Raw genomic sequence first — 12,431 nt, forward strand, 5'->3', positions numbered from 1 at the left:
AAAAGAAAAAGAAAGTGATATAAAGCTCACATTCTTCTGATAGAACGTACAAAGTTCCCCCCTTCAGGGCCATGCTGAGCAGTGCCTTGTTTTCTCAGCTCTGTCACCCAGCCTAGGGAAGGGTGTCTTCCCTTCTCTCCGGGCAAGTCCATGGCTTATCTGCTGAGCGCCTGTTCCTGTATATATCTAGATATCAACTCTTCACTTGTAAGGCCCCAGCATCTTCTTTATAGGCTCCTTGTCTTACTTGCTTTTCTGGTTTTTACCATTTTTCTCCTTCTCCTTCTTCTCTTTGTGATTGTAAATGCATGGGCATGATTCTGATAAAAGCAATAGCTTTTTTATCCTCATAAAATTATTTTGCCTCAGTCACTGTCTGCCTTTTAGAGCATGGATGAAGTGGAATGGACTTTACAGGCCGTGCCAAACCCGAGAGGGGTGTGGCTTCAGGTGGCAACACCAGGGCCTTGGTAGGAAGTCACGTGGATGAAGATTTCAAGCTCAGCCTGAGGGTTGGGTCTGGACCGAACCTGGAGTGCCCACAGAAGTCCGGGTGACCATGTGAGGGACACTACAGAACGGGTGCTCACGCGGTTGGTGGCTTGTACAGATCTCCCAGAGTCTTGCATAGTTCATATAAACCGAGTGGAGCCCCAGCTAAGCTGTTTATTTTCTGGGGATTTCAAGAAACATACATATTCTTTATGAGGCTTGCTTTTCTCGTAAAATAGGGCTGGTGTGAAGAATATGTGAATACATAAAAAATATTTAGCATAATGCCTGACTCATAATCAAAGTACTCGGTCAGTATTGTCAGGGAAGCATGCTCTGAAGACAGACGGCCTGGATTTCAGTCCTATCTCTGATGTTTACTAGGCAATTTACTTAGCTTCTCTGCATCTAGTTTTCTCATTTGTAAAATGGTACTAATAGTAGAACCTGTCTCAGATTTTTTAGCCAATAGGATATAGCACGTGTCACTAACAGGATACTTTTTCCTCCCGGGCGTGTGGTAGGATTGAAGTTAGGTAGGGCCAGTGCAGTGAGTTCAGGAAGCCCAGGAGTCCCTTCTGGGGCAATCTTTAGGAACCAGTGGACGATTCGCCAAGTTCCCTGCCCCTGCCGTGGCCACCAGCAGCGTTCCTGATGGTAGGGGCTCCATCACAGCCTGGGTCCCTCAGCCTACCAGCAGCAGGCTTGTTAGCATGAGCGAGAGAGAAGCCTTTCCCTTTTTTCAAGCCCCTGGGATTTTGACGTCGATGGTTACCCCAGCAAAGCCTAGCGCATTCTGACTGGCACACCAGAGGAACAGCCTTGATGCTACACCTAAAGTTAGATTTCAGCTGAAATGAGTAAGATTGCAGAATGTCAGCTGTGTTGGCTTGGACACTTAGGCCACAAATACCTGCAAAAGCCTTTGGGTCCTGAACCTGGAGCTCCTTTGTGGGCCTGTCTGTAACACCGCTCTCGTGTGTGCTCTGAAATACCTGTTGCCTGGGCAGTGACCACCGGTTTGAAGGACCTGACCCTTTCCTTACATGACCGAGCTCAAGCAGCTTTCCTTGAGGCAAAAGTTTACCATATCTGGCCTTGGGACTAAGCAGGTGGTTGTTATCTGGCCTCGGGACTAAGCAGCTGGTTGTTATCTGTCCGCTGGTCCTGATCTCTCGGCCCCTGCACCTTCTGGCCACTCTGTGACCCCAGAGCCCCAGGCTCTCCTGCCGCAGTCCACGCCCTCCCGGTGTCCACAGGAGCCTGCATTCCCCTTTCCAGTTCTCCTGGTTTGGATGGTGTGCTCTGCTTGGCTACGCTGCCCTTTTTGTTCATGTCTCTCTGGAGCTTCAGGGGGCACACATGACATGTCATGGGGGGCAGCCCTCTCTGGAAGCTTGAGCCATGTGTCTGAGCAGCACTGATAACGACCGAGATGTGCTTGGCATCCCAGTGAGGAAGGTGAGCTCCCGGGGGTAATGGTGCTGGAATCTTGGGTTGGAGCAGAGATGATTCAGTGTCAGGTTTTGACATCTGTCCAGGGCTTAAAGCTTTTCCTTGCCTTTGTTCCAGAACACTGAGATGACAGTGGAAATGTTTCTGCTGCCAGAAGGAAAACACCATTAGGAATGGCTTTTCACTAGCATGCTGGTGGTCTGCTTTTCACGTAAGGTAATAATAGACGGGTAATTCGGAGAGAACTGAAGGAGGTTAGCAGTCATTTTTAAAGACAGCATCTTTTCTGCCAAATCGGTAATTCAACTTCATTTTTTTATTTTATTATTTTTAAAATTTTTTGGCTGTGCTATAAAGCATCTTACTTCCCCGACCAGGGATGGAACCCGTTCCCCCTGCAGTGGAAGTGCGGAGTCTTAACCACTGGACCGCCAGGGAAGTCCAGCTTCCTTATTTTTTTAAAATTGGAAAATACAACAGCATAATAAAAAGAATGACTCCTTACAATGCCACGGTGCAAAGATAGCCATTGGTAACAATTTGGAGCTTGTTTTTCTGTTAGATTTTTCGTACAGGTACATTTTTTAAATGAGATCAGGATGATAAACAATAGCAAACCTCTACTGAAACCATTTTCTGTGCCAGGAAGTCTTTAAGTACTTCATGCGCATTATCTCATTTATTTCTCACGACTCTTCAAAGAATCATTATCTCCATTTTACAGAAGAGGACACTGAAGCACAGAGAGGCTAAGTCATTTTTCCAAGGTCACACAGCTCATAAGAGTGGTGCCAAGATGGAAACCAAAGCAGTCTGTCTCCTGAGCCCAGGGTTTTGACTATCCTGTGTATGGCACTGTCTCACAGTCAAGATAGCTTGGAGTACACTTCATGGCATTTTGCAGTGTTAGCTCTGAGTTGTCTGGTTCTGTCTCCTCATTCTATAGATTAGGACATCAAAGACCACACAGGTGATTAGATATACCCGAGGACATATAGCTGGTAAATGTTAGTGCCAAAACTGGAGCACGTGTCCCACGATCCACCTGCTGATTGACTCTGGGCCATCTGTGGACCTTTGTCTTCCTCCCTGGGCCCCAGCCCTGAAGCAGCTGCGTTGTACTGGTGACCTCCGTGCCGAGTCCAGATGAAATGGAGGACGGAGGACTCCCACAGCTTTCTTCCAGCATATACCTGAAATCCCAGTTTGAGTTCAGGGAAATGGATGGGCAGCTAGTGATACGTGTTAGCTGGATCTTAATTATCCTGCAGAGCTAGGGCTGCAAAAGGCTGAAGCGTGCAGCCCAGCAATAGTTCCGGCTTTCCACCCTCATCAGACATTTCTAACTGAGATTTGCCAACCAGCAGTAAGATTGATTGATTGAGCTTTAAACGCTCTTGCTTTCCTCCACCTGGACTCTCGGGGACATGCCAGGCATTGTTGTAGCTTGACAGTAAGCCAGAAGTCAGCCAGCCATCCGTGAGTAAACATTCCTGCGTACACGGCTGGCCTGGCCCAGCGTCTGTGAGAGAACTGGGCCCTTGCCCTGAGATGTTGGGGCTGGGTGGCCAGCTGCCATGGGCTTGAGAATTAAAGGAAGAGGAGCAGGTGATGCGGTGATGCCTTCTTGCTGTGTTTGGTAAGGTAAGATTTACAAGCCTCTGTATCTTCAGAGGTTTGGTGGACTTCCTAATAGGGGCTATCAAGCAGGTGGGTTTTTTTTAAACAACCTAATCTGATCTTATCAGAGCTCCAGGAGGGCAGGAGCCCTCCTTCTTATGACTCTTACAATGTGGAGCAAAAGAAAGACAAGAGGAACACATGATACATTAATCAAAACTAGTGTATTCTGGGCTTCCCTGGCGGCGCAGTGGTTGAGAGTCCGCCTGCCAATGCAGGGGACACGGGTTCGTGCCCTGGTCCGGGAAGATCCCACATGCCGCGGAGCGGCTGGGCCCGTGAGCCATGGCCGCTGAGCCTGCGCGTCCGGAGCCTGTGCTCCGCAACGGGAGAGGCCACAAGGGTGAGAGGCCCGCATACCGCAAAAACAACAACAACAACAAAAAACTAGTGTATTCTGTTAGAAGTCAGGTTCGTGGTTACCTCTGGAGATGGGGGTGATGTTGTTATGACTGAAGGGGGCACAAGGGGAGCTTCTGTTCTTCTTTTTTAAAACTGGGTCCTGGTTACACTAGTTTCACAGTTTGTGAAGATTTGAGTTTTATTCTTTTTAGATGTGCTCTTTTCTGCATGTAAATGAAACTTCAACTAAAGTTTAAGTCTTTATTTGTGTATCAAGTTGCTCATTGATACTAAAAAAACTCTGTTTAGTTGAATCGGGTTGAAATGATGTAGAACTAACTTACTACCTAGGTATTAAGAAAACATCTTTACCTGGAATGGTCGTGTCTATGTGGACTGAACTGCTATGGTCATTTTTTTATTCTCCTCAAATGTATCTTAAATGATTTCAGTGTAGATTCTCCTGGAAATAAAGAATGATGTCGCTTTAGTTCAGCAAACATTTAATTGACAGCCTCCTGTGAATAAGGGGCAGTGCTAGCTCTACTAGCTGGGTGCAGGTGTGGTACCACCTCTCCCCTGAAGGAGCAGATGAGCGATAAAAGGAGGGATAAAGTGCCACAAGAGCACCATGGGGGAATCACAGAAAGGACAGGCAGCTTTCTGGCGGGACTAGGAAAAGATTCATGGAAAAAGTAGCACTTGAAATGGATTGTGAAGAGTATGTTGGATTTTGGGACCTTCCAATGCAGGGGACGTGGGTTCGATGCCTGGTCGGGGAGCTAAGATCCCACATGTCTTGGGGCAGCTAAGCCCGCATGCCACAACTAGGGAGAAGCCCACGTGCCGCAACTAAGATCCGATGCAGCCATAAATAAATAGATAGATAGATAGTATGTTGGAGTTTGATAAACAAGTGGATGGATGGCCGGCATTGTGAATATCATGCATGTGAACTTTAGGTTGCGTGGCTCCCTTAAGATGACTGGCATCCATCAGGTGCAAGGTGAGGCCTGAAAGGTAAGCTGTGGACTGAACAGTGACCAAGTTGTGTTACATAATTTGGGAGGCACTAGGGAGCCAAAGAGATTTTCTGTGAAGTAGAGTAGCACAATCAGATTGGATATCTTCAGTGAAATCGAATTTCCAGCCTCATGGTTGTACCGTTACCGTTAATTACCCTGTCTGCCCAAAACAAACATTTCCTGGGCTTAGTGCATCCTTTGTTACTGTAATTTGAGCCCATTCCTGTTTGGGTCCCCTGGTGAGCCATAGCTGCTTGGCTTCCATGAACTTCCTGCGGTCATCTCTCCAGGACCTGAAGGTGATGATTATGTGCCTTCTTTAGTCTCTGCACCCGTCCTCCCCCTGACCAGGTGAAGTCACAATTCCTTTATCCCTTTTTCTAGTCTTACACTGATTTGGCATTTATTTCCTTCCAGCCTTTCCTATGTGATGCTCTTCTGCCAGATAAAGCAACCAGGGTCTCTCATGACAAAGCTGTGTGTGGGAAGAGAGGGGTCGAGAAATAACGCTAACAAACTTTTGTAAGTTGTGAAAGAGGCCTGACCCGCCGACCTGGGATTGTGTCCCACTGTACCATTGGGCTCCCCCCTTTCGGAAAAAGCCCTGGGTAGCCTTTTTCATGTGGCAGAATGTTAATGCTCACTGTTGGAAATGGTCCACATTTGAGCCTGAGTCACTTTGGCAGTATGAGGTCTGTTATTATCTTAGCGATTTTTTACTATGTCAGCCTCTTCTCTCCTTAAAAAAAGCTAACTTGAGGGCTTCCCTGGTGGCGCAGTGGTTGAGAGTCCACCTGCCAAAGCAGGGGACACGGGTTCGTGCCCCGGTCCGGGAAGATCCCACATGTCGCAGAGCAGCTGGGCCCGGGAGCCATGGCCGCTAAGCCTGTGCGTCCGGAGCCTGTGCTCCGCAACGGGAGAGGCCACAACAGTGAGAGGCCCGCGTACCGCAAAAAAAAAAAAAAAAAAAAAAAGCTAACTTGAGCTGAATATTGTCCTGTCTCCCATTTTTTCTGTCAAGACTCTATATCAAGGCACTTTGCTAATCAAAGGGTTGTTAACTTGAAAAATAAGATGCTTCAGTTTAGATCTTAAGTATTTTTGTTTAGAGATTGTGTTCAGACTCTGTAAAGACCTGTTTTTAGTCCTCTGGGGACAAGAGTAGTAGAGTGTCCTGAGGTGGAAAAAGGACCAGCGTTAGGGTGACTTGGATTCAAATCCTAGCTCTTTAAGTCTCTGTTTCTACATGTTATATGGATGTAACACATTCTTTGCCTGCCATGGTGGTGAGGCTCAGGCAAGGCAGACCCTGTGGACATTCAGTGCCTGGCGCGCAGACCACATTTGCCTTTCCCATTCATTCATTCATTCATTCATTATTGTCAGCAACAATACCTCACTCAACAATACCTCATGGAAATCCTTCCAAGTTTCCTAGTATGGTTTTTTTTTTAATTTTTGAATTTTATTTTATTTACTTTTTTATACAGCAGGTTCTTATTAGTCATTAATTTTATACACATCAGTGTATACATGTCAATCCCAGTCGCCCAATTCATCACACCACCCCCCCCACCCCCCGCCGCTTTCCCCGCTTGGTGTCCATACGTTTGTCCTCTGCATCTGTGTCTCAATTTCTGCCCTGCAAACCAGTTCATCTGTACCATTTTTCTAGGTTCCACATACATGCGTTAATATACGGTATTTGTTTTTCTCTTTCTGACTTACTTCACTCTGTATGACAGTCTCTAGATCCATCCACACCTCAACAAATGACCCAATTTTGTTCCTTTTTATGGCTGAGTAATATTCCATTGTATATATGTACCAAAACTTCTTTATCCATTTGTCTGTCAATGGGCATTTAGGTTGCTTCCATGCCCTGGCTATTGTAAATAGTGCTGCAGTGAACATTGGGGTGCATGCCTTTCCCTTTTAGAGCACAATCTAGCCACCCCCTTTGCCAGGGTGCTCAATGATGCTTTGCAATTCCTTTTTTCCAGGTGGCCCTTGAGTGAGAAAGCTATTTCACATGGTCTTAATATTGTCACTGTTGTTGTTGTTTTTAACATCTTTATTGGAGTATAGTTGCTTTACATGGTGTGTTAGTTTCTGCTGTACAACAGAGTGAATCAGCTATACATATACATATATCCCCATATCCCCTCCCTCTTTCTTCTCCCTCCCACCTTCCCTATCCCACCCCTCTACGTGGTCACAAAGCACCGAGCTGATTTCCCTGTGCTATGCGGCTGCTTCCCACTAGCTATCGGTTTTACATTTGGTAGTGTATGTATGTCAGTGCTACTCTCTCACTTCGTCCCAGCTTCCCCTTCCCCCTCCCCATTGTTGTTTTTAATCACTTTGGTTGAGTTTTGGGTTATTTGTTTCCATATCTGAATACTGTTGTTTTATTACTCAATTATTAAAATTAATCTTGCTCCATATTATTCCATCATATCTGTTTAATCATTCCATTAAGAAAATAATTTCTTGTGTTGACGAATGTACCTACTGGGACTTTGCTTCCTTCCTTCCTTCCTTCCCTCCCTCCCTCCCTCCCTTCCTTTTTTTTTTTTTTTTCTTTCATTTTCCTTTTAAATGATTGAGTACCGAATTGGGTTCATTTCCCATAATGGTGAAGTTCACTGTGAATGGGGCATGGCAGGCATCCCAGTTACCTGGGCACTTTGGGAAACCAGAACAGACTTGATAACCTCATCTCATTATGTATTTTCTATCCTGGCAACCAAGAGTTACTGTCTAATCAGGCAGAAAGTCAGATACCCTGGCAGAGGTGAATCTCATCGTTCGTATACATGGGTGCAGGAGGAGTTGGCTTGTTCTGCATTCAACTTGAGAGGATAGTAGGGAGTTTTTATCTTTCGAATACTTGCAGTTTGAAAATCTGGGGCGTAAAGTATGTCTGTTGTGTGTGCACAGATTCCATCACAGCGACTGTCTCTTCGACTTCTAGTCTGAAAGTGCTTCTTCCCTGTCTCCTCCAGGTAGAACGTCATGACATGAATACCCTAAGCCTTCCCCTGAACATCCGCCGAGGCGGGTCGGACACCAACCTCAACTTTGATGTACCAGATGGCATCCTGGACTTCCACAAGGTCAAACTCAGCGCGGACAGCCTGAAGCAGAAAATTCTAAAGGTCACAGAGCAGATAAGAATCGAGCAAACGTCCCGCGATGGGAATGTCGCAGAGTATCTGGAACTAGTCAGCAGCGCAGACAAGCAGCAGGCTGGCCGCATCAAGCAGGTCTTTGAGAAGAAGAATCAGAAGTCGGCTCAATCCATTGCCCAGCTGCAGAAGAAGTTAGAGCAGTATCACAGAAAGCTCCGGGAGCTCGAGCAGAATGGGGCCCCCAGGAGCTCAAAGGACATTGCCAAGGACAACTTGAAGGACATCCAGTCCCCTCTGAAGGATGCCCAGGCCAAGGCTCGCACCGCTCCCCACAGCCTGGAGAGCAGTAAGTCGGGCCTGCCGGGGGTGTCCCTCACCCCACCCGTGTTCGTCTTCAGCAAGCCCAGAGAGTTCGCCAACTTGATCCGGAATAAGTTTGGCAGTGCCGACAATATCGCTCACCTAAGAAACTCCTTGGAGGAGTTCCGGCCCGAGACCAGCGCCAGGGCCTACGGGGGCAGCGCCACCATCGTGAACAAGCCCAAGTACGGCAGCGACGACGAGTGCTCGAGCGGCACGTCAGGCTCCGCCGATAGCAACGGGAACCAGTCGTTTGGGGCCGGGGGCACTGGCGCACTGGACAGCCAGGGCAAGCTCACGGCCATCCTGGAGGAGCTCAGGGAGATCAAGGACACCCAGGCGCAGCTGGCCGAGGACATTGAGGCACTGAAGGCGCAGTTCAAGAGGGAGTATGGCTTCATCTCTCAGACCCTGCAAGAGGAGACATACAGGTATTTCATGCTCTTCTCTTCACATTCTTTCAGAAGTACGAGTTACTACCTGCGGAGAGATTGCTCGAAGGTGATATGCTAGTGGTTGTATTTTCTGTAAATATGGATATAGGTCAAAAGGCATTTAGGAATCGGTAGTTCTTGCCATACCTTGTGATTCTTAGTTTTGTAATTTGTGACTTGAAGCCTGACAGCTTAGAGAAAGACCTTATACATGTGGGTCTGTTAAAATATCACTATATAGTCGATGACTCGTGCATACTGAGCTCCTGACTCAGTAGGCTGCTGTTATGAGGTCTCGGTACACCAATTCGTAGATCTGTATTTGATTTCCCTCCATAATAACTGTCAAGTAAAAAACGAATTCATTGTCCAGCTAGGTAGCTTTTATTTGGTACATAAATCTTGAAGTCTTTATATAGTGTATTTTTTTATGATATTGTATTTTGCTCAGTAAACTTTCGCCCTAAATGAAGAGCTTTCAAAAGGAATCTTAAGATTATAAGTATAATCAATAATAAATTCAAATCTCGTGGATTATATTAGCTAATTTTTAAAGTCCGGTGTTGTGTAGGCTGGCTTTTAGGTGCCTCTAGCTTAACTAGTGTGTATGCCCAAGTATGAGGTGATTTTCCACCATTTTCCCAGTAAAAATATGCACCCCCAAGTTTTTTTGTCAAATAAATGTTAACTTCTAAAAATGTAGATTAAAAAGTGAATGCCTAGGGCTTCCCTGGTGGCGCAGTGGTTGAGAGTCCGCCTGCCGATGCAGGGGACACGGGTTCGTGCCCCAGTCTGGGAAGATCCCACATGCCGCGGAGCGGCTGGGCCCGTGAGCCATGGCCGCTGAGCCTGCGCGTTCGGAGCCTGTGCTCCGCAACGGGAGAGGCCACAACAGTGAGAGGCCCGCGTACCGCAAAAAAAAAAAAGTGAATGCCTATTACATATGGTAAGAGTTAAAATTTAAATTTACTTTACACGTTTTTTATGTGATATATGATTTTATATATGTGTTAATTTAGAGATGTGGCTTTTTTCGGCTGTCATATTTTATGAAATGATTTTTTAAAAACTTTCCACCTACATCTTTGACTTTGGATTCTTTGTCACATAAGAAGTGTTTCTGCGTCACAGTTTTTCCAGATAATATTGACTTTAATTCCATTCAGATAGTTTGGGATACAGCACCCTTTGGATCCCTTTATTTCAAGTCACAAGCATCCGTTAGGACAGCTTTGGCTCTCATTTGTTATATAACATGTTTGTGATCTCCATGATTTGGTCACTCACTGTATTACTTCCTTTAAGAGATTTTTTTTTTTTTTTTAGTTTTTATTTTACATTGGAGTATAGGTGACTAATAATGTTGTGTTAGTTTCAGGTATACAGCAAAGTGATTCAGTTATACATATATCTATTCTTTTTCAGCTTCTTTTCCCATATAGGTTATTAAGAGTATTGAGTAGAGTTCCCTGTGCCATATAGTAGGTCCTTGTTGATTATCTATTTTATGTATAGTAGTGTGTAGACATTAATCCCAAACTCCTAATTCATCCCTCCCTGCCACCTTTCCCCTTTGGAAATCATCAGTTTGTTTTCTAAGTCTGTGAGTCTGTTTCTGTTTTATAAGTAAGTTCATTTGTATCATTTTTTTTTAGAGTCCACATATAAGTGATAGCATATGATGTTTGTCTTTCTCAGTCTGACTTATTACTTCACTTAGTATGATAATCTCTAGGTCCATCCATGTTGCTGCAAATGTCATTATTTCATACTTTTTTTTATGGCTGAGTAATATTCCTTTGTATATATGTACCCTGTCTTCTTTATCCATTCATCTGTCAAGAGATTTTTTAAAGGCTTGCTTACAAAACACCAACATTGGGCACCTGTGAAATCCTACCTGAGAAAAATCATTAAATCTATATCAAAGTGTTTTTTAAAATGATTCTATGAGGTGACTAAGCGTCTAAAACTGGCGTTGATCGAAGTCATCCAGGCTAATGCACCTTCCCCAAATAGTGCTTCCTGTTTCCAAATAAATATTACAGGGTTTCAAATACAATACAAAATTCCCTTCTCTGAGGGGATTGGGGGTGGGAATGGGAATCTTTGTGGTTCTGTTACTTTAGATTTGGACTTTCGGAAGTGCCACCTGATAAGCCATCTTTAATTTGCAAGAAGCATGATTTTTTAATTGACACTTAAGTCCTAAGCGCTGACACATGTATTCGGAATCACTGTGTGCACTGGGAAATAAGTGGAATTGGCTCCAGCGTAGAAATCGGTCATTTCCTTACAGCCTCTCTGGCGCATGAGAGCTGTGGCCGTGAACCATTAGGCACTGTGGGGTCGGAAGAGGGAAGAGCACCGGGATGCCAGTGGGTCCTCGCCTTTAGCAGGAGGATTGACAGCCCTGTCTCCTGACCAGCCCTGGTGAATGTGCCAGTGATAAGGCCTGTCCTGTTGTCCCCACAGCCAGGTGTTGGTCTGATGTGGGTGGAAAAGCCAGGTTTGGTTTGCATGAACCCTCAGCGGTGCGGACAGAGTTAAGACTGCAGAGACCAGTCCTTTCTGGAGCTAGAGTTCAGTGTTTTCCAAAAGCATGTTCCCCACAGCTTGACTTACTTTTTTGGAAGCACAGTCTGCCTGGGGATGAGAGCAAGCCAAGGGGCACTGGTGACAGTGAGACACAAAGGATGCCGTTTTCTAAGTGCTGTCAGAACACCTTTGAAATGTCACGTTCAGAATCACCTCCTCTCTTTGGAAAGGTACGAGCGACTGGAAGACCAGCTGCATGACCTCACGGACCTGCATCAGCACGAGACGTCCAACCTGAAGCAGGAGCTGGCCAGCATCGAGGAGAAGGTGGCCTACCAGGCCCACGAGCGGTCACGGGACATCCAGGTGCCTTTCCTCTCCCCACTAGAGCTCACGTGGGCTCTTCCCAGCCTTTCATTCATTTAACAAACTAAGTGCATTACCCCCAAGCCTGAAGGGATTTCTGGCATGTGGAGCAAACATTTATTCTTCACCATATTAACCCCATTAGCTCATGTTATAGACATTAAGCTATGTTCTGTTTACTTTCTGCCTAAATTAGTTAGCAAATATTTATTATCTACCCCAAGCCTATCACCGATACTCTACTCTCCCCACCATCACCACAGTTTTTACAAATTTTAAAACATTGGATAAATCTTGCCTTCGGCATGCTCGCCTAGGTGGAGGGTCAGAAGTAACACAACTGCCACTTGGCTCAAGACAATGTGAACAAGGGCCAAATCACGTGACGCAGACTCTGAAAGCCTCAGAAATTTAGGCGTGCAGTGCCCAGCAAGCTATGGACAAGTGGGGCAGGGGTCCACTTAGTGGTCAGACACTGGACTTCAGTCCCAGCCATTTACCAGCTTCATGGTCCTGAGCAAGCCTTAAGTCTATTTGCTCATCTCTAAAATAATAGCTTTCATATTTGTGGGAATTTCAAGCAGTTGAGTGCATACCGTGTTCCA

At 45.7% G+C, this 12,431-nt stretch overlaps 1 protein-coding gene across 10 annotated transcripts in view; it reads left to right on the plus strand.

The window, feature by feature from the left end:
• The window catches only part of TMCC3 (transmembrane and coiled-coil domain family 3), a 396,915-nt gene that overhangs the window by 295,302 nt on the left and 89,182 nt on the right, over nucleotides 1–12,431 (plus strand). For all 10 annotated transcript variants that reach the window (XR_013830535.1, XM_079937184.1, XM_079937185.1 and 7 more), the window contains 2 exons: nucleotides 8,003–8,919; nucleotides 11,691–11,826. Coding sequence is in view for 9 of the 10 variants with exons in the window: in XM_079937183.1 (XP_079793309.1) it covers nucleotides 8,003–8,919; nucleotides 11,691–11,826 (1,053 nt within the window). In the remaining variant the exon portion in view is untranslated. The remainder of the gene's footprint in view (nucleotides 1–8,002; nucleotides 8,920–11,690; nucleotides 11,827–12,431) is intronic.

The sequence above is a fragment of the Stenella coeruleoalba genome, assembly GCF_951394435.1.
Source record: "Stenella coeruleoalba genome assembly, chromosome: 11".
NCBI lineage: Eukaryota > Metazoa > Chordata > Mammalia > Artiodactyla > Delphinidae > Stenella > Stenella coeruleoalba.